General features: G+C 44.2%; 2 protein-coding genes across 3 annotated transcripts in view; one reads left to right on the top strand and one right to left on the bottom strand.

Annotated features, from left to right (window-relative positions):
* The window catches only part of TGFBR2 (transforming growth factor beta receptor 2), a 24,698-nt gene extending 9,032 nt beyond the window's left edge, over nucleotides 1-15,666 (top strand). The window contains exons 2-8 of one of the 2 annotated variants that reach the window (XM_032957101.2): nucleotides 4,272-4,485; nucleotides 4,964-5,208; nucleotides 5,663-6,271; nucleotides 7,235-7,569; nucleotides 8,199-8,340; nucleotides 9,843-9,970; nucleotides 11,860-15,666. In XM_032957101.2, coding sequence (XP_032812992.1) covers nucleotides 4,272-4,485; nucleotides 4,964-5,208; nucleotides 5,663-6,271; nucleotides 7,235-7,569; nucleotides 8,199-8,340; nucleotides 9,843-9,970; nucleotides 11,860-12,096 — 1,910 coding nt within the window. In that variant the 3' untranslated portion in view covers nucleotides 12,097-15,666. Of the gene's footprint in view, nucleotides 1-4,271; nucleotides 4,486-4,963; nucleotides 5,212-5,662; nucleotides 6,272-7,234; nucleotides 7,570-8,198; nucleotides 8,341-9,842; nucleotides 9,971-11,859 lie in introns of both variants that reach the window. The other variant, XM_032957100.2, reaches the window with a different exon arrangement.
* The window catches only part of IQCB1 (IQ motif containing B1), a 20,366-nt gene continuing 12,496 nt past the window's right edge, over nucleotides 15,034-22,903 (bottom strand). Inside the window, exons 10-13 of the mRNA XM_032957102.2 lie at nucleotides 21,885-22,033; nucleotides 21,402-21,536; nucleotides 20,513-20,669; nucleotides 15,034-19,776 (exon numbers count right to left, since the gene is read on the bottom strand). Coding sequence (XP_032812993.1) covers nucleotides 19,559-19,776; nucleotides 20,513-20,669; nucleotides 21,402-21,536; nucleotides 21,885-22,033 — 659 coding nt within the window. The 3' untranslated portion in view covers nucleotides 15,034-19,558. The remainder of the gene's footprint in view (nucleotides 19,777-20,512; nucleotides 20,670-21,401; nucleotides 21,537-21,884; nucleotides 22,034-22,903) is intronic.

Below are 22,903 nucleotides of genomic sequence, written 5' to 3'. Positions count from 1 at the left end.
AATCATTCAGATGTTCATTGGCAAACTTCAGACGGGCATGTATGTGCTTTCTTGAGCAGGGGAGCATTGTGGGTGCTGCAGGATTTCAGTCCTTCATGGCGTAGTGTTACCAATTGTTTTATTGGTGACTATGGTCCCAGCTGCCTTGAGATCATTGACAAGATCCTCCCGTGTAGTTCTGGGCTGATTCCTCACCATTCTCATAATCATTGCAACTCCACGAGGTGAGATCTTGCATGGAGCCCCAGGCCGAGGGAGATTGACAGTTCTTTTGTGTTTTTTCCATTTGCGAATAATTGCACCAACTGTTGTCACCTTCTTACCAACCTGCTGGACAATGGTCTTGTAGCCCATTCCAGCCTTGTGTAGGTCTACAATCTTGTCCCTGACATCCTTGGAGATCTCTTTGGTCTTGACCGTGGTGGAGAGTTTGGAATCTAAATTTTGATTTAAAGCTTTCGTGACTGCAGTAATTCATATGCTTAGTTCTTTCGGTAAAGTCACTTTGAAGGGAAACAACAAAATATATATATAAAACAATAAAATGTTTTAGATATATTTTATTATTTTGTTGTTTCCCTTCAACGTGACTTCTACCGGAAGAACTAAGAATATAGTTTGGAATCTGTTTGATTGATTGCTTCTGTGGACAGGTGTCTTTTATACAGGTAACAAGCTGAGATTAGGAGCACTCCCTTTAAGAGTGTTCCTAATCTCAGCTCGTTACCTGTATAAAAGACACCTGGGAGCTAGAAAACTTTATGATTGAGAGGGGGTCAAATACTTATTTCCCTTATTAAAATGCAAATCAATTTATACCATTTTTGACATGCGTTTTTCTGGATTTAGTTGTTATTCTGTCTCTCACTGTTCAAATAAACCTACCATTAAAATTATAGACTGATCATTTCTTTGTCAGTAGGCAAACGTACAAAATCAGCAGGGGATCAAATACTTTTTTCCCTCACTGTATATAGCTCAGTGGGCCTTACCTGGTGAAATAAAAAAATATAGTTCATAGTTTAATTGGCCAGTAATATATAGAGGACTGCAAAGCATGGTTAGGATGAGGGGGGGGGCGAATCGGGTGCTGGCTGCATTATTTCTATAGTACAGTATGTGGTTCTTTGTCGTTCTCTCATCAAGAGTCAGCGAATTCCATTCTCGTTGCAAGTGGTAAATTATTATTCATGAGAATGATGATCTGGACATCACTTAGAGGATAACCTGTCAAAGTTTAATTCGGCTCGTCTATTCAAAACCATAATAAGACCATCAAGTAAAAATCTAGCTTACAGCACCCTCTAATTACGCGACGTTAATGAACTAAGATTAAGTCAGACATCAGTAATTTATCCTGAAGACAAATGGAAAAAAAGTCTTTACACATTACATAAAATATCTCTGTAAGCAAGCACCTCTTGAAGCCAGGCACAGCACATCATGGGGTGATGTGGCCGTACTGAACACAACTGAATACCGTTCTTTCCCTAGTGCTGATTTGTACAGGGTACTCATTTTAGGCCAAGTCTGCATAGAGGAAGCGGAGGGTTGGTGACATACCAATAGCCCCTGGACAAGAAACAGGAGATTTGAACATTATGTTTTTGGCACTTTAAGTCGCTGGTCTTGGGTTTCGGATTTTACAAAAGATAATTCCAGCAAATTTCGCTTCAGGTAAAGGAATTGCACCTTGAAATTCTGGCTCCTCATTCTGTGTCGGTCATGGAAGTTGACTGACCGACCATACTTCATTCCTCTGGTCAGTACAGGTTGGTGAAGGGTATGCTGGACTGCATAGTATGCTTAAAAAAATAATAGCACACACTGTGCTATATATATAAAACATGCAGCAGTCATGGGAAATCAATAAGAGCAATGTCAGCAAAATAACTAATAAATCACGACGTTTCGATAGCAACACAAGCCATCGTCTTCAGATGAAACAACACAGCAGGCGGACTGCTGAGGCAGGAGGAAATGTAGCGAGAGAGCCACCGGGAAGCCAGAGGCCACACGCCTGTGGTGGGTGTAACCCAAGGGCAAGTGGGCGGGGCTAGGGATGGACGTTGCAAGTTGCATTACATTTCTAAGTTTGCTAAGTTTGATGCTTTTTTTTGTCAACGGCTTTACTTCACTTGACTCCGATGTTTGTCGTGGTCAAATCTTGCAATCAAAATTTAGTCTACTTCCTGTGGTCCAATGAATTAAACATTTCGCACACGTACTCAGATCCGGTGACAATGCATGCCTGTGTCAAAATCGGCATCAATTAATCGATTAATTGGCTCTTTTATAGCGATTAACATTTTGTATGGACGGCTTATTAATTAATAAATTATTGGGGAAGGTCAAAAACGCCGCGGTCCCTAAACCGTGGAATCGCCTCGCCCAAGCAGCAGGCACAACGTGTCTCAGGGGCGCACGCTCCGTGTCAACGAGCTTACGGGCACCCTCCACACAAACAAAAGTTGCACATTGAAGATTCAGTTAAACGAAGTTGTGAAAAAAAAGTTATTTAAACTGCCGTGGTCAAATCTTGCAATCAAGATGCCGTACACTTCCTGTTGTCCAATCGAGTTATTTACTTTTTAGTGCACTTTCAAATCAAACCGTTGGTTTAAAAAAATAAAATTTTAAGGAGTTTATTTCTCTCTTGTCAACTTGTTCCCTCTGTAAATTTCACCCCACCCACTCGCCCGTTGCGGCGCCCCCACCCCCCCTCGGATTAGCTGAGGTGTGCGAGCTCTGCGATCCTACATTTACTTGCAAATTCCATACCTAGCCCCGCCCACTTGCCCTTGGGTTGTGCCCACCACAGGCGCGTGTGGCCTCTGGTTGCAGTGGCTCTCTCGCTACATTTCCTCCTGCCTCAGCAGTCCACCTGCTGTGTTGTTTCACCTGAAGACGATGGCTTGTGTTGCTATCGAAACGTCGTGATTTATTAGTTATTTTTTTCTATCTACGTTACTTTACCGAAAGAATTAAAGAGTATGAATTCCTGCAGTCACGAAAGCTTCAAATCAAGAATGTCAGCCAAATTTATTTTTGTTTTGCTAACACAGGAGTATCTTTACCCAAACACTGTAGCCTTCGTCTTAAGTTATTTAATAATATATTGTACGTAATTATCATTGGTTGTTATAATGGTTGTCTTGATGGTTAATATTTGCCTAGATTTATTTCTAAACCTTTATTTTTCCAATATATTTTTCAAACATCTTCTCATATCACTCTGAATAGCTTTGCTGAGAGCATTTTTCATTTCCTAACTCATCCAGATTTGTATAGTTACTTTTCCATGCAATCTTAATATAGTTAGTCAATATTTATAATAGTTTTTTCAGGACTTATATACCGTGTATATATTTATTAAGTCCTTGGTTACTGAGAGCCAGATACCTGCTTCGGTTTCCACTGAATCAAATCACTTTTCATAATCTTCAAAAGCCAGGCAGAATGGCGTTTAATATACAGCCCTGTATAGATGTTTTCTTGAACATCTGATCGTATGTAGTGACTCGGGAGAGTCACTATTATTCGGCTTTATTTCACCTTCGTGAACATGAATGCATGCGATGAACGGCTGACTGATGGGTGTGTAGTTTTTAACGCCTCGTGCATCAGGTCAACTGTGGTGCAACTGTGCTACGTTGTGTTGGCGTTTTCAGCCAAGGTGCCAAGGTGCCATACGCTTCAAACTTCTGCCACGTGCAGTCCCTCCATTGGCCGTCGGCTGTTCAGTGTGGCCACCTAGTGGTGGAACGCGTGACTGCTGACGACAGAAACGCAGTTGACAGCTGGCTTGAGGCTCTTTTCTGTTCACTGGCATTGGACATTATCAGAAATTGCGTGAATCAGTTATGTGAACAATGCTGAACATGTTTGGAGGATTCCTTGACTGAGACGGAATTACATAGGAATAAATAGTTCGGTTTTGCTTTTCAAGCAGTAACTTATGTTTGAGAAAGCTAAGTGGTCACATCCGTATCACCGTTTTGCTTATACTTGGAGTTCGTGTGTTAGTCTAAGGTCATGGCAAGGTTTTTTTTATGTAGTTGGGAACACGGTGTAAAAGCATGTGACTTGCAACCCTTATTCAAACTCAGGATCTCAGCAACGTCATTTCGGTGCACTGAGCTAACACCAGATTTGCAACTAGTCCCCCAAGCCCCAGCGCCAACTGCAAGATAAGATAAAAGTTAAATTAAATGCCTGCCACCTGTATCTGCGTATGTATGACTGCATCTTTTGGATCCCTCCCGCTCTAGTTGGAGTCTTCTTGCCGCTGGTCTCCAGCTTTCCGAGGTTCACTGACATCTTACCGCTGCAAGGCACGCAGAACTTCGTCCTCTGCAAGTTGTGCGATGACGTGAGCGGCCCGTTCGCCATCACCACGGCCGCGTGCGACCCTAAGAATGATCTGTGCACCAGCGGCTGCGAGCGTAGCTCCACGTGCGTCGACTCCTACTGCGCTGCTTTCTGGTAAACACCCTTTCCCAGCAGCTGTACTCCTACGGGGCTTTGTAGACTTGTACGTCTTGCATGCACTCGTAAGTAGTCTGCTCTGATTTGGGGAACATCAGCCGTGATGGAAACCCAAGTAATCACAAGGAGGATTAAATATTGAGCCCGATTGAGTTAAAATTGCTGTGCTCCTGTGTCACAAAGGTATTTGGAGTAAATTCACAAGTTGGTTAATTGCATGCACTGTCGTAAAAAAAGTGTTTTGAGTTCGAGCTGGCAACCTCTGGATTGCAAGTCCATTGTGCTAACCATTACCTCCCCCCCCCCCTCCGTGGCAGCATCCTTGGGATGGTTGCGTCACGAACAATACTTTCCTGATCAATCGAAATGTGAAGCCTTGCCGAGCCTTCAAGTCTCTTGGCGAGGCGTCTCCCCGCCCCCTAACTGCCCCACCACCCCTCCCCCTGGTCGTGAACTATTATTCTTGCCGGCACAGGAACGACAACGGCAACTCGATAAACGTGAGCACGCAGTGCCTCTCCCTGGAAGAGCTGGTCGCCAAGCTCCCGGGGCTGAACAAGAGCACCGCCAACAGCACCAGCTGCGTCAAGCAGACCGTGCCGACCGGCACCAACTTCACCGGGGCGTGCGTGTGCAAGGCCGAGGAGTGTAACCACTACCTGCCCATCAGAAGCCACCTTCCTTCCCAACAGCCGCCCTTCAAGAACGAGTCCAGCACCGGTAGTAAGCACGGACACCGCTCTGCGGCAATTGGGGGGTGCGCATGGTCAGTTCTGGGGTTACGCTGCAGGAGATTGCAAAATGCAGTGTGTTCATTATTACTTCGCTGTCGTTACTGGTCGTTACTGGACATCAGGCCCCGATAAGTATTTTCCAATATCCATATGCTTATAAATGTGTACGCGTCATTGTATCTTTACGTGGCTTACACGTGCTTTAACACATACTGTTAGAATTGCAGCAATTTGCAGTTAATCAATAATAAACTTGAGTCACTTTACTCTAATTTAAATATTTTGATGAGAGCACTGGATTGCAGCCATATGCCACTCCCAAATTGCGTCGCACTTGAATTGTTCCAAATGCACCGCATTGACATTTCGCAGGCCAAAATTGAGTTGTTGCCCATTGTATCGAACTCGCGCCAATCACATTGCGCTGAACCGCTGTGCAGACGACGGCGATGGGCAAAAGCTGTACCTCATCATCCTGCTGGCTCTGCTGCCCGCGGTCGCCCTGATCGCGCTGGTCATGCTCACGTTCTACACGCTGTGCGAGCGGCACAAGCGCCGGGGCCCCCACGGCGCTGCTGCCCTGCCCTCCAAGGAAGGCATCAAAACGCCGCTCGGCAGGGGCCTCTCCGCACCGTCCTCGGGAAGGATGGCGGGCGGGAGAGCGGCGGCGTCTGGCGGCCGGAGGGCGGCGGGAGTAGCCGGCGGCGAGAGCAGCGAGCGGTGCGCCCTGCGCGACGACCAGTCCGACGTCAGCTCGACGTGCGCTAACAACATCAACCACAACACGGAGCTGCTGCCCATCGAGCTGGACGCCGAGGTGGGCAAGGGGCGCTTTGCTCGCGTGCGACGCGCCAAGTTGCGGCAGAGCGCGGCCTCGGATCACTTTGAGACGGTGGCCGTGAAGATCTTCCGCGCGGCCGAGTTTGCGTCGTGGCGCTGCGAGAAGGAGATCTTCTCCGACGCCAACCTCAAGCACGAGAGCATCCTGCACTTCCTGACGGCCGAGGAGAGGCTGACCACCGAGCCAGAGCACGACGTGCTGCACGCCGGTGAGTGGCGCTGTTTAAATCTCTCACGGGCCGAGAGCGATGCATCCCTCCGTTTGTGTGCCAGACTGCGCGACATGACCTCGGAGCCTCTTTGGTCGCGCTTTGGTGACGTTCAAGCGACGTCACACCATTTGATGCGCCAACGCAGTGACACTGCTAGGAAGCGATGGCGGAGCACCTTATTGGGATTTTAGTTTTTTCTCAATGATTGAGCTTAAAATGCATGTTGGACAACTGAGAACACAAGGCCTAGCTGTGTATCCACAACATATTTGTTCTTTTCAGCTGTGTTTTAAAAATAATGTTTTTTCGTAACGTGGTCGTGGACTGCGAATTAGTCGAACTTCTCTTTCCGTGATGCGAACACTGATTGCTCTGCTCATCATGACTACACCATGCCAAGGTCATGCAGTAATTGTAAGAGTTAATGTAAGAATGCAATTTCTGCACGATCCACCAAACTTACACCTGGTATCTGGGCTTAGCTAAATTAAGCGAAAACCCAAACTGGAGTAGGTTTTATTGCAGTCATGTGACCGGGCTGAGAGGATTAACTTACTACTCAGTTTAATAAAGCGTGGTTGAAATCTACATTTGAATTCCAGTAGCCAGTTGTGTAACATTCGTAAAGTGAAATTTCCTATTAGATCACACTGATTTACGTCGCAAACTAAGGGAAAACCTTAAGCTGTTTCTGCAACTGATCACGGGGCCTTTATGGGAAACTGAGCACGCATAATTTGCAAATGTCCTCTGGGACGTCAAGTCTTGTGACAGATGAACATCAATAAATATGTCGAAGCCAATATTATTGCTGATGCTATGCGTGGCCCCTGCATTGAGCTTGATATCGATGATGCCGGTAATGGCGTTGAGACCAGTGCCCTAACATCAATGATTCATGAACCCTCCGGAAGCCACCCGTCTGCTATCATTGCTGACAACCCCTACGTGATGCGACAGGCATGGCGGGTGGCGGCGGCGGCGGCGGCATGGTGAAGGAGTACTGGCTCATCACAGCGTACCACCCGCGGGGAAACCTGCAGGACCTGATCATGCGCAAGGTGCTGAGCTGGCGCGAGCTAATGCTGCTGGGCGCGTCGCTTGCCCGCGGCGTCGCGCACCTGCACAGCGACCGCACGCCCTGTGGCCGGCCCAAGATGCCCATCGCGCATCGCGACATCAAGAGCTCCAACATCCTGGTGAAGGCGGACGGCACGTGCTGCCTGTGCGACTTCGGGCTCTCGCTGAGGCTCGACCCGTCCCTCAGCTCCGACGAGCTGGCCAACAGCGGGCAGGTGAGAGTCGCAAAGACGGGGGCACAGATCCCCCGTATAGCCTTTAACGCACTTTTCGGGCAAGTGCCTCTTAGCGAACGCTTATTTAAGGCCGGCACAGCGCGTAAGGGGGTGGGTGGCCAGCACTGCGTCCTGCTGCCTTTGCCTGCTCAGTGCTGATGTTAACAAATCAGCACCAGGTACTCATTTCAGATTGAGTCGACCCAGGGGATGCCCAGGACCAGTTAAGATATACGTTGCCGATGTTGGCTGTAAACGGGAATACAATACAGGTGCGTAGAATAGTGCGCGAACCACTACACTGCCGCTCCCCACGAGTGAGACACACACACACACAGATGGATTATATAATCAGATGGATGATTGATAGACAGATGGACACTGACAGCCATGAAGACAAAAACATTGACAAACAGATGGAAATATGGATGGAACTATAATGTTTAACAGATAATATTGCTGAAAATGGTGTGTCAGTATTTTAGTTTGTTGATCATGATGACATGAGAGCTCACACGACTTATGCATGGACTGGCAATGGACACAGTGCGAGGCTCTCAGTAATATGGACTCTACTGCGACAGCTTAGCCTGCCATGTAAAGCAACGCTGCGGGTGACTGCTCTGCAGGTTGGCACGGCCCGCTACATGGCCCCCGAGGTCCTGGAGTCGCGCATCAATCTCGAGGACCTGGAATCCTTCAAGCAGGTGGACGTGTACGCCATGGCACTCGTACTCTGGGAAATGGCATCTCGCTGTGACGTCTTAACAGGTTGGCACGAGCATGTTTGTGTGTCTGGGTATGTGCGCGGGCGGTACATCTGTCAGTCACCTCAGTTAACCCATAACGCCTGGGGTCAGTCCTGCGACCTTTATTCAGTGAGCCTTTGACACTTCGCGTGGCTTCACAGTGCACCTAGCCTGGAACAAGTGCTGTGGTGACGTCTTTGGCACTTAGTGGCAGATGTCGGCGGTTGTTGTGTACGTGAATTCCTGTGTGTAGCGACATCAGTGGCATGTAATGTGCTGATAGGGTCACCAGGTGGTGCTGTGGACAGGGTGATACGTTTACATTCTGCAGGTTGAAAGTTCAACTGTGGATGCAGGTTAACTCAGATCATCATCCCTGTATGATTGATGAGTATCACTTTGGGAGAGGTCAGTAGCGGTTGTGCTATGGATAGATTGGTCCCTGCCTTAGGAATGTTGACTTTCCACCACTATCTATATTTGAGAGGCCGGGTGACTTAGCGGTAACTCATGTGCCTCACAGTTATAAGGACCTGTGTTTAATTCCTGTATTTGGCGCTTTTCTGCGTGGAGTTTGTATGTTCTCCTCCTGTTTGCTTTGTGTTTCCTCCAGGTTTTCTGCTTTCCTCCCATATATATAAAATACAATGTAACTAACATTGGCCAAACATCCATGCAAATTACTACATTTGGATCATACAAAGCTAAATCATCCCCCTACTGTGAAGATTTGGCAGGACCCTCCTAAAAACGAGACCTGAGTCTATCAGTCTAAACAAGGGTAAATCATAAAAAAATATATAACAATCGCCAGGCCATCAGTAGAGATTAGATAATCCCATGCTGGTTTGAGCAGAGACAGTTTGGTACAGTATGTATGGATGTATGTTGAACTTCTTTCGTACCGTACGTAGTCAACCGTGCGAATCGGAGGTGCGGGGGAAGGACAGCAAACTAAATACCTAATGGAGGCTATGTCCCGCCATGTGCTTCTTAACTTTGAATCAATGGATGACCTGTACATATGTTGCATGCATTTTACAGTACAATGCTTACAAGTACGATAAGCCTTACCCATGTATCGATAGCTACATTTTAATCTGCAGTTTTATTGAGGGACTGTGTGTTGTCTTTTATTGAGGGTCTGTGTACTATGGTCCAAGACTCTTGTTGTTGTTTTGCTGCCTTTCCCAAGCTTGCACTTATTGTTGAGAAATCGCCGGGAATTTATATACTTTGGAAATTTGTACTTACATAATTTCTATTTCTATATTTATTGTGACTTCATTACCTACCCTATACTTTGCACTCCTATCGGTTTTTGCATTGTTGTTGTAACTTTCTGACACGCCCAAACTGGACATCTGTGAAAAAGAGCTTCATAGCTCATCAGATTCCTAGTCTCAGTAAAGATTCTGAATGATTCTGATTCAACGACCAAGGCAACGTGAGCTGTTTTTTTGTTAAGCCTGGTAACAAACGAGCCTAACGGAGGCTATGTCCCGCCGCATGGCTGTGGTGCAGATGTCAAGGACTACGAGCCGCCGTTTGGCACCAAGGTGCATGAACACCCGTGCGTGGAGAGCATGAAGGACATGGTGCTGCGGGAGAGAGGTCGCCCAGACATCCCGGGCAGCTGGCTTCTGCACCAGGTGACCACCGCCTAACAACATTGCAGCCAATGTGCATGTGAAATAAATCTGAGCGTGCAGGGCGGTGCAGGGTTAACACAGTGAGAAGGGCCCGAGTTCTGTTCAGAACCTTTGCGCAATGCGTGGAGTGTTTTATGTGTGTCCCCCTGTTCTGCAGCGTGCGAGTGAGTGAGAGTGTCTTGAGTGAGTGGAGTGTGTATGTTTTTCTCCTGTTCTACATGAGCAGCCTCCGGACTCTAAGGTTTCCTCTCACAACTAAAAAAAACAAAAACACTTTAACTGGTATTGGCCAAACGTCCCAATGCTGAAACATTACCTGCAAATTATTCAATTGGGATTACACATCGCAACATCGGCCCGAGCACAAAAACTTGACAGGATCTTGAGGCTCAATGAGGCTTTCTTGGGTACACAAGTATGGCTTTGTAAGCTAATGGTTTACCCAAGTGTCCAGGTATGGCGTTCCTGTGTTGATCAGTGATTCAGTCTGTGAAGTTACATTTTCATTTGTTAATTACCAAGATATATAAAGTAATGATATATATTGAAATTATATAAACATTTCAATAAATCTTAAAGGACTGACTGCAATGGCAGTTGGTGTATATAAATGAAAAAAATATCACTATTGCTGTCAGTAACCCTACTTGTTTCTACAAAATGGCATAGAAAATGGGGGGAAAAAAAATCTGAAAAGAGCACAAGGAAGCTTATTAGAGTCTTCTTTGGTTCTTTCGGTAAAGTCACGTAGAATTCTACGTCACGAAAGCTTTAAATCGAAATTTAAGCTTATTAGAGGTCCACGGTGGGAATTACTGTACACTGAGAAACAGAGAGAGGGACATATGAGGTAGATAAAATAGGCAAGTTGGAGATATAACAATACATTTGACCCTTTCTGGCAATACAACAGGTGTCAAGATGCTAATACACCAAACAGAATCCTTATTCAAGGAATCCTGTGTGCATTAACCACACGTACATGTGGTGAACATGCAAACAAAAGACATGCTCTGGTAGTATATGTGGCATTGTCTTTGAAACTGATTGGTCCACACCAGAGACAGCTTTCTTTTTGAGCCTCGTCTCAAACGGTGTTAGACCGGCAAAAAGGCGAACACGGCACAAAGGCAATGCCACTATCAGGGCATTTATTGCTCGGGGTGAGCAGCTACACTATGGGACCTTGACTGTTAAGACGTTTACTAGGTACATGTCGCCAGAAGGGATGCTGTCCAATGATTGAGACAAATGACGAAGCGATTGCCAAGATACGGCACACGCCCTTGAAAGGAAATCCACCGCGGAAATGCAACAATGAAATCGGGTTGTGTGTGGGTACTATGTGAATCGTTGTCCTGCAGGACCGTGAGCTGGTGACACTTTGGGTAGGCCTTCATCCCGCTGTGCATTCATCAAGGCTGACGATACCATATATATGATAGGCTGGTGCTGTGGCAGAATGTTCATGTCAGAGCAGAGAAGAGTAGCACAGTCAGAAAATCTTTATAATGACATCTACTTTAGTTGGAGAATCCAGCAATGGGTGGCACTGTAACAAAGCGCCTAAGTTACATTCAGGAAGCTGAGAGATAAAATATTGGTGAAGATCAACTCGGCGCAGAAAGGAGAGTAAAACATTGTCAACGGTGTTACTTTGAAGGGATGCTGGCTAATGGTCAAGACTAACGACAGAGTGGCAGCCAAGTATCGAACACGCCCGGGAGGGTGTCCATTGCGAAGATGGAGCGTAGTGTGCAGTGGGAACTAGTTGTATTGTTACATCACAGGACTGTGAGGCTGCCGCCTCTCACTTGTTCCGAAAGACGGAAGCCTCAGTATGAAGACGACACACTTTAATGTCTGCTGCCGTCACGTTTCTGTTGCAGGGAATGGGCTTCCTGAGCGAGATGATCACCGAGTGCTGGGACCACGACCCAGAGGCCCGTCTGACGGCGCAGTGCGTGGCAGAGCGCTTCAGCCAGATGGAGCTCGCGGAGACGGAGCGGGAGAGGGAGCGCGACAGTCAGCCGCCGCCCACCGACGACTCCTCTCCCGCCGAGAGCTCGGACAGTTTTGAGGACAAGGGCGAAACGCAGTGTCTCATGGGCAGCCCCTCCCGCTGAGGGGCACGGGGGACGCAGGGGGAAGAGAACGCAGCCGGAAGTCTTGGGTTAAAGTGACGGGTGCGCACGTACGCGGCCACGGACACACACGTGGACGTGGACGCGCGCGCGTGTAAGCAGAAAAGTTATCAGTCGGCTGAGTGCATCATCAGCTTAAATGCACACTGATTTGTTGGTCCTGTTTTTTTCTACCATTACTCAGGCACTCTATACGCGTTAACGAGCTTTAATCGTCAACACGCTCCCATGGCCATGCAGATTAACCAAGTCGACTTCATACACAGAGAGAACAACGCAGTTTAGTTTTGCATTTGTAAATTGAGCACACGTGTACAACACTTTCTTCACAGTGCATGGACAATCATAAACATTTATAACGTGTTAACAAATACACGAGCAAGATTGACTATTTTGTAAACATAAATACACGTGCATTTGTCTCCACAAACACCCCTATATACAAAGACAAATATCCCCCATATAGATTTTAACAGACTTTTGGGGCAAGTGCTGTCAACACCTACGAGTGTCGGTAAAGCGCACAAGGGGGTGAGTGCACAGCATTACCATATATACATACACGCAGTATTTTTTTAAAATCAAATTTATTTTATACTCACAGCAAGACATCATTTTCAATATTTTATGAGACAACATTTCCCCTCAGTGCTGAGGCATTGAAAAACACTGTAAATGTAACTGGGTTCCATTTGATGTAAAACAATTGGCCTATATTTTTCAAGTAGACAATTCAAAGATAACCGGTGATATATTTTATTACTGTAATATTTCAATGATATGACATTTCCAAACATATATATTATATATAAAACTTTTCAAAACAATGGCTATAATTTGATGATACAAAGGGAATAACTTTTTCTCAACATAGGTTGACAGTATTTGGAGCCATTTCCTTGCCTCTTTTTTCCAAGGGGGTAAATAGAAAATGAGGTCTAATTTTTCATGTAACTACCCAGATTTATCACACTAACCTTGGGAAAGATGAACTATAATAAAACAAGGACTGGAAATAGATACATACACATGTAACGATTGTCGAGTTTGTCAACATACAAGGGAAGACCAACACATGTTGCTTTTACATTAATACATTTCAACCATCTCAAATCTTCATCTGCTACATCACCTTCCAGTGAAATGTAAAAAAATACACACTCGAAATGGAATTTGCAAATGAAGTGCAATGGTATGGGTTGGCTCTCCAACTTCCAATTATGCAAGCATTAAAAAAACACGTGCATATCCATGACCGATTTTAGCTGATGCAAATCAAGTCAAAACAAACGATGTCTCAAACGAGCCATGTGGAGGAAATAGGGTTAATGTAATACAAAAGGGAATTTTATACTGTAATGCAAACTGAATGAATGAGGGTTTTATGTTTGATTTGCCTGGCTGTTGGTAAACCAAAGGGCATGTATATGATAGGGCATACCGACAGACCAAAGGTGCAGTGCAAGATTATATTGAGAGACTTGTCACATTATCTGCATAAGTTGTGGAATGTGTCACTTTTTGGAAGGGGCATTTTGTGAGGCCTGGAACAGCTGCTGAAATGACATTATCCTTCTGTTTGTATAAGTTTGTTTCGTTTTGGGTTTTATTTGATAAAACCTTAGTTTGAATGATCAAATATTGTATATACGTGTGTACAGTACAGTATATTAAAAAGATATATGTAAAATGCATCGCAAAATATTAACGTTTTGGGCATGGTACATGACACTAAAAGCTCAAAGTGCAAACGGCTTGCAACATGTAAATATGAATGTTTTATTGAAATGTTGATAAAATTGATGCTATAAAAATATAATTGAAAGTTCTACAGTACTGTAGTTAAACAGAATATATTTTATTTGAATATTTTAAAACATACGTTATTAGTTAATAATTTGGCAAGAATTTGTGACAAGACATCTGAAACTATGGTTTATAGAGCATTTTGATATGACCATATTCCCCAGATTATGACACCTTTTCACTGTATTTTAGAGCCAAGTTGTTACTTATTATTTTCCTTTACATTTAATAATCCAGAGCATATGGTAATATCCGAGGAAATTAATAGATTTCACAACAAAGGTGGGCATTGCACATACAAAAGCTCTCAGCCTTATTCAGACCACCAGCTCAAAATAATGTGGCCATTTTGTTGTTCAGAACCTACTCAAAATGTGGCCATCCCCACAACAGGCAGTAGCGAAACAAAGACAAAAACTGTTGACTCGTTTCTTCTTCATTAGGACTCATCACTACGGTACAGTCGGCACTATTTGCTGCTGTCATATGCCCCTGGGAGCCCCGTATAGGAAGAGGACTTGTCCTTTTACACCGTGGCAATCCCATTAGCACTTGCCTAAAGTCAACCATGACGAGAAAACACATCGCAACAGAAATATTATTGCAGGCTGCAAAGACAACAACAAGAGGTGTGCATTGCTTATAGCAAAACAAAAGTTGAAAACAAGCACCTTGGGAATACTTCTCTATGTTTTCAAAGCATTTTATGGAAAATGGAATACGCATTAGCTTGTTGTTGCTGGTCACAAATACTCTGCCGGTTCAGCCCCAAACATGTACATTTCAATTGTTCTTAAACGAAAGAGAATGTGGAAAGTGAAGCCATGTATTAACTGGGAAGATATGCTCAACAATTGAACATTTTAATACAAGGGTGTGTGCTTACTACGTGAAAACTGTATTGTTTTCTTGCCATTGTTTTTTTTTATTTCTGTTAACAGCTTTAAGAAGAAACAAGTATTCAAGTGTTACTAACCACGATGTAGTCTGTGCAGTGTTATTATTTTCAATTATTTTTGAACATTTGCAAGTGTATGACATTTTGGCATAATACCGGTGCAAAGTAGATATCTGGCAGTGATTGGTAATGTTAACGCACGAATTCACTCAAGCAAATGTTACGTAGTCTTTATTCATTAACACAGTAATTGTCAATGGAAAAAAAACTTCGATGTGACAATTTGAGGGTTTAATGAAAACACACTTGTCTTGAATGGTATTTCGAGATAAAACAGATGGGGTTGTGGTTATAATATGCAAGTTTATTTTGGTGAAAACTCAGGAGACCAGGAGTCAGATTTGGGTCACCAATATGACAAAAGCAAAAAAAAGCAGAGCAATGAAACAAAAAGAATCAGAACAAAAACCACTGTGCCACATGATAAAATAATATATAAAATGTATTAAGCATGGTTAGAATGATGGGAAGGTGAAACAGAGAGTTAGTTATCAAGAATTAACTTTAAAATGAATACATTATCACAGTGCCTACTCTACAGAGGTAAGCTGTAGCACTTCAAAAACTGTATTGTGATTTCTAAAAATGACTCCACCAATGTGTGAACAAATTCTTTATCTTGTAAGGTATATATTACAGCACACTTTATATATAATATAAATATACCAAAGTTATTTTTTCCTGCTATTTGCCTGTACTGTATATACTTTTTGCTGAGTGGACGGGATTAAAAATTCAGTTTATGGGTGCGATACTGCAAAATACAAATAAATACATTTTTCATTACATTTTAACATCTGCCGTTGTTTTAAATATATAGCGATGCACATTCTTCAGAACCATTCTGCCCTGATTAAAATCTAGAACCCAGTTTAATTGCATAAACATTTTTTACAAGCCTCACTTATACACAGTAAATAATTGTAGCCAGAACAATCTGGAAAACTGTTCCAGGAATTTTTTGTTTTGTTTGGCATGCCACATCCATTTAACTTTTTGTGGTATCATATATGTATGAACCTGTTTTGAGGATTCTAGCAATTAAGGTTGAAAAATATAGAATGCATCGGTGTACCTTGTACTCCAGTACAAGTACCTTATGCCCATTAACCCTACTCCAAGCCAGCATGGCAGCAATATGGAAATAGAAATTAAATCATCGTTCTACATAAAGTGGGCACCAAGTATGAAGAGATATTTGTAAAAATTATGTTAAATGGTTGACCACCGATTCAGACAATATATTTTCAAGTGAAAAGTGCTAAACATTCACAACGCAACTGAATCTTTAATACATGGCTTCTGAAGCTCCAGCTCTTACACCCCACCACTATGTTTCAACATTTCACAATTATCTCCAAATAAATTAATGTGTTACACGTGCCATACACCTGGTGACCCGAACAAGGTTTTTGTGTGAGGACTGGGATTTGAGAAGCCCTGCTCTAAGCACACCACTTACTACTTAACAGACCCAGAGAGTGAATGTGTTGTGTAAAAAGACAATGGAAATTTTTTTCTGTACGCAAGCCAGATTAGTAGCCAAATCTGTACACAGTTCATATGTGAAAAAGCATATACAGTATGTGGGGAGAAACGTGTTACGGTTAAAATCCCAGTGCTTCTGGTAAAGATTGTCCATATATCTCGGTCAAAATGTGCACCAAAAGGGGCTTCCCTTAGGTCTACTCAACCTAAAGCCTGGTAAAAGTCGTCTGCCAACGAGTGCAGTGAAATAAGACTGGCAGATGTGTATGAGCTCTTCCTTTATTTGCTGTACATTTAATAGTCGCTTACTAAAAGTATTTTGAATATATAACTGGAGTGTATGTGCAAATGCACGTGATGTATTAATCACGAGATTAAGTAGCTGGAATCATACTTTATTCAGAACATAGCTAGCAATCACGAGAGTTGTGAGCTCCCTTAGTTTAATCCGTTGGTGCAAACGCTGCAACAACTAAGTTGGAGCCCTCTGCAATAACAACACGTTGCACATTGTATTTGTTACGATCACACCGACATGCAGCGCTTGCTGGATATCATCCTCAAGAAACTTAGGCTCTTGTTTGCATTGGATTTTTGGCACAACTTCTGGAAAACTAAACGTTGGTAGTCACCCCTTTCAAAATAAACTTGCAATATGCTTCTATCAGCCCCAGTCCTCTCCTCAACCACACGCACTTCCATTTCCAGAAATCTCCCAGATCCCCGAGTTGTGTTTGTGGGAGACAAAATATATTGTATTGAATAAAACATGACTGAAAGAAAATAAACAGAAGGATTTTAGAAGTCATGATTGCAAAATGGGAAGCAGGTTATTAAAATGTATATATTCTGTACTATACTGTGTGCATATACTACAGATCACTATAGGTCTCCATTGTAAAGGTAGTGTCGCCATTGTAAACATAAAAGACACTGATTCCACAAGTTTCACCAAATCAGGAGAAACCAATTTTTGCTCTGGCCCATACTTAGCTCAGAACAAACAGGCATTAAAGTGTCACTTTGTAAATAATAGGATTTGTAACTATATACGTTAAGTCGCGTAGTTAGAAAAAAATAGTTCACGTTTCAATCGCAACACAAGCAACCATCTTCAGGTGAAAGACGATTGCTCGTGTTGCGATCGAAACGTCGTGATCTATTATTTTTTATACCCACGTGACTTTACAGAAAGAACCAAAGAGTATGGATTCCTGCAGTCACGAAGGCTTCAAATCAAGATATATACGTGAAAACAGATTTTCACGGGCCTTACCACCGAATGGCATCTTCCCCTGGTGGGAACCAGCCAGTGCAGAGAAGTCTTCTTGGTTAGAGACTAGCAAAGATAATTAAAATACGAGTTTGATTATCATGCATTATTCTCATACGCTGAGCATGTGGTAAAGTGCTGTCCTGTATTGTGGACCAGGTCACCTGAAACGATCTCTTAACACAAATGGCTGCAGTGTTACAGATCTGCACCGGTAATTCATCTCACAGGCGGCAGGCAGCCTGGACGGCAGCAGCAGACTTAGTCCCGACCACTTTAGTGGCCCCGCCTGGCAACAGAGGCACGGTCAGAAGGCGCTTCTGCAGGTTGACCGACGAGTCACCTTGCGTGTGGTCGCAGCCTTCGAGGCAAAGATAGCAAGCTACCACGAGCGCCCTGAAGACGGCATTGGGCGAGGCCAGCGTTTTCTCCTGTTCGGGGGGTGGGGGTTAAGGTGGTAGCCACGACTTCGCCAATGGTGGATTCCACAACTCCAGACACCGCACCGGAAGTGGTGTGTGGCCTACAGTCGTGGCTTCCGCAGCCACTAGTGGAGTAAGCCATCCCATGGATGCTAAGTCTTATCACCTCCTGCGAGATGGTCGCCTGCAGCAATCGCTAGGAGTGCTTTAGCCGAAGCAACGTCAGTCGACAGCCCCCATGGCAGCATGGCCTCCTTCTGAAGTCGCAAGTGGCAGGACTCCCGTCAAGTATGGCAATCAGAAACTTATGAGAGTGATGGTAACCTCATGGGCAGGTGTGCATCAGGTCCCTCTCAATAAAATGTTCAGCATACCACATGTATTCATGAGCACTAAGTTATGTCCTTTTTGTGGGAGTGCTCTACTCTGTGGCCCAGTAAGGGCCCTGTTCCTACCACAACCAATCTGGCTTTGACAGGTATATCAGGAATGACTTTGCTGCTAGGCCATACAAATATGTAAGATTTAGTTCTTACATAAATATTGTTTTTTATAGGTCTTGGCAGCTCCCACAGGGATCCCTCCCAACTCCCCATCTCAGCAGCGCTGCAGTAGTTAAGCATGTTTCCTTTACAACCTCCCGTAGGCACTCGGGAATGGGGAACGTTCACGAGGACCACATGGTCAGATAGACAGGATAGGTCAGACCCCTTGGTGCCTAAACATACTGCCAAGTAGTAGGGATCGAGTTGTGTTTGCACTGTATGATACATACCTTTTAAGATTCACACCTGTTATCTTCCTGAAGTGGGAAAGGTTGAGCCCCATGTCTCTTATACGTTGGAGTACAGGAGGGGTGGCCTTCCAGTGAAGATTCTCTGCACAGCCTGGTGTTTACTCGGAGTAATGATTGTGGGTGTTGCCAATACCATCATAAATTCATCTTTACATACTAATTAAATATTTAAAACAACATTTTATATCGCCTGCAATCATATCTGATATGTATAACTGCCAAAGTTAATTTTGAGTAAGACAGTGGGAGCAGTGACCCTGCAATATCACGGAGGACATCACTACTCTCCATACCACCACGAAAGAGGAGGCAGCCACCTGGTTTCTGCCAGTCCCTCCTCTCATGCCATTCATATTTCAAGCAGCATCCAGTATATTGCGCTGGATGGTATGTGGTAGCCGTTCTAAAACTGCTACTGTAAACAATATATCTACCTCCTGAAGCAGATTGCCACACAGGCGCAGCCCACCACAATTTATACTTCAAAATTAGATAAAATTTAAATCCAAAAAATAGGGTTCACATAACTAAAGAAATACGAGAGCAAAACATGTAAGTCTTTGGCTGAATCCTCTTATGGACATAGGTTGATAGGCAGCCAGCCAAGGAAGTCTTCTCTGCATGGCCGAATTCCAAAAGCAGCAAGATATCTGTTAGTTATGGCTGTGGGTGCTGCCAAGATGTACAAAAACATGAACGTGTTACACGCCAGCAAGCTCCAGTTCCCGCTCCGGGTCCCATGTTGTGCTGCTTTGGTCTGGGTCAGTGCTCGACTCTTCTCCCAGACGCTGCCACCAAGCTCGACGCAGGCTTCGCAGGGCTAGGGAATGAGCCTGCCGTGCACGGGCAGCCACCGGGCCCGAGCGACTCCTCAGAGCCTCCACATCCCGTGGAGAGGCCTGGGCTGGGATTGGTATGTCTATAGCACACGCACAAAAATCGTAAACACCAAAGGTCATGTACTGCTGGTGTGGTTACCGTAATGCATTCATATGTCAGGCTCAAATGGTCCTGAACCTGTGGTGGAATTTCCACATTATGGCAGGAGCCAGTCAGTAGTGTAAGGAACCACTATTGACTTCTCATTCTCGCCTCGATGGCAGGATGTTAACTCCCTCGCCTGGTATGCAGGAGGTCGTAGGTTCTATCCAGACCCTGACACTTATATATTTGGAGTTTGCATGCGTTACATTTACACGTAAGAAACTTCCTTGAGCTATCATTTGTGGCCAGGTCGCTTCTGAAAAAGAGCTATATAGCTTAATGGGCCCTACCTGGTAAAATAAAAATATATAGTAAAATTTAAATAAATAAAGTGTAATCGGCTTACACTCAAGACATTGCAAGATCTTACAATTACAGAATTATAACACACCTGAATACAACTGTACCAAGAGACTTATACAACAGGGAAAATATTCTATCTGAGCTGTTTGCTAATCAAGTGGATCATGTACAGAATATTATATACAGCAGAAACATGATGGATAAATAGCATTCAGATCAGGCTAAGATAAAGGGAAACAACTCAATGCAGACAAGAGGAAAGTTAGTACGGAGCAGCACATATTGTGGGAATGGTTTGGTATGCACGCACGCACGCACAAACACAATGGCATGCATCTCGAGACACATCACTAAGGGCTGATACGCACTGGCGAGCAGCTCGGCTTGAGTATTAATCTGGGCGAGCGTGGCCGCCCTGCGCTGCTCAGACTGTCGGCCCAGTTGCCTCTGCAGCAGGAACTGTCCCAGCAGCGCCTGTGCATGGTTGTGCAGCTCACGTGCCTCCTCTCCATGCATTGGGGTAGCCTGGTGAGATAACCAATGTGGACAAGAGGGCAAGTATTTTTTAAGATATGTATGTTGAATTTATTTTGCGCCGTACATAGTCAACCATGCTAATCGGAGGTGAAAAATTAAAGTCAAGATTTTATAAATCACACTTTGCATGTTTTTGTCAAGTAGAGCAACTATATAGCCTTACAATTTGTACTCTTTGGTCATATAAACATGCAAAGCCATAACTATACTTAGGACTATATGATGATTTGAATATTTTTTGGGTTCTGACACTAGATCAAAGAACGTCATATTAAAGTAGACAAAGGAGACCATTTGACATCAGTATAAGGCCCCAATGAATGGTTGTCATATATTAAATATCACTCATTGATTGATGAATAGTATATCAAAGAAACAATTATAGTTGTCATATATTAAATATCACACTCATTGATTAATAGTATATCAAAGAAAACAATTTAACGGACGTCTTGACCATATTTAGCCAAATGAAAGACAATTTAATGATTTTGAAATTCACTCGTCAGTGACCGCAACGGAGTGAGATTTCTCGTTCAAGAAAACAATTTAAAGGACGTCTTGACCATATTTAGCCAAATGAAAGACAATTTAATGATTTTGAAATTCACTCGTCAGTGACCGCAACGGAGTGAGATTTCTCGTTCAACTCTTTAACACCGAACCAAGGTATGTGTAAATAAACAGCAGTGGGACCGGATAGGTTAAACCCAAGGGTACCGGGTGCTTCTGGATGTGCTCTTCAATGTGGGCGCGTAGTTCCATCCGCCGAGCATCGCTCATGCCCCTCCAGCCCAGTGAGCGCGATGATGCTGCTGTCTGCTGGGAATGCCGTCTCTCCAGGAATCTGCGCACCTGCAGCAGGGGACACATGGCAGCTGATGCAAGGGCCACGGCCACTTGGTCCATAAACATTAAGGATTGACTTATAATTAAATATAAACAGATTACTTGGTAAGGAATGTATGCTCCCAACCTTGAGAATAAAAGTTCAAGCCTCAGCTGGACCCATTCTTTTGGTGATGCTACACTCGTTGTTTGGAAATATACAGTTGCTGTCCAAGAGAGAGAATTGGTCACCACCACAGTAGCGTGTTGATTTCTACCACCAGCAGATTAATTTGCAAGAACAAAATATGTTATAAGATACTATTAAGAAAACATATAACTCTAACAGAGGCTGACATTTCCATGTATACTCACGGCTCTCTGAATGGTAACGGCCGCCTTTGCTTGCAAAAGCAGTTGCCGGTCTCTCCTGAATGCCTTCCGTTTTTGAAATCCACGCCATCGTGCCTGAATCAGTACAGCAGCGCGGGTCATCTCCAATGCCAGGTACCGATCCATCTCGTCTGTGATTGGGTACATTCAGAGTGAGTAAAAAAAAACACATGGTGGCTCAGTGACGCTCAGCTTCATTCTAAGCCATCACTTGACTCTTTAATAATAATGCAATTTTTTTGGAAAAGCCACATTGAATATGAAAATTATTCTTAACGATGGTCCTGCAGTGGGACATTTGGCCAAAGTCATTGCTGAATTTGGACACGTGGGACAAAACTAGAGTACCAGAGAAATCTCACTCATACAAGAGGTAACATTCACCACAACCATCTCCTGTCCATTTTGCAGCCCTGGGCCTACAATACCTGGAAAGCTCTGGTGGTCCCCTATCCAAGTACTATCCAGGCTCAACACTGCTTGGCTTCTGAGATCCGAAAACATCGGACACATTCAGAGTAAGTACCTGGGTGGTATAGGCAATGGCTCTGGGATAAGGCCATGCTGCACTATGGCAACCATGGGAAGGAAAAAAAACAACATTGTCTAGACGCCCTTCATCACGTGGACGGTGAATCAGAGAGACTGTGGGGTTGAGGGAACCCTGACGGGTTGGCCATAAAAGGCCGCCACCACACATAAGGCTATTTACTTGCCAACCTGCAATGGTGTCTTTCAATCGGACATGTCCACTGCCTGGCAAGTAGCAGCTCCTACCTCCACTGTCCTTCCTGGCCTGCCCCATCTCCCAGCATGCAGCGCAAGAAGACATTTAGTGATCCGAGCCCAGACTAGGATAAACCAAGTCTGTTGGTTGGATCCAAGGGCTTGCTATAAGGGCTGTCATGGATATACCTCAATAAAAAAAAATTCGTGTTAATTAGAATTACACACTAATCCAGTTAAAACATGCTCTTTTAAAAGACTCGTTTTAAGAAATC

Source organism: Petromyzon marinus, chromosome 19 (genome assembly GCF_048934315.1).
Source record: "Petromyzon marinus isolate PM22_M1 ecotype Great Lakes invasive population chromosome 19, UKy_Petmar_22M1.pri1.0, whole genome shotgun sequence".
Lineage (NCBI taxonomy): Eukaryota > Metazoa > Chordata > Hyperoartia > Petromyzontiformes > Petromyzontidae > Petromyzon > Petromyzon marinus.
This window is presented reverse-complemented; position numbering and strand designations above follow the sequence as displayed.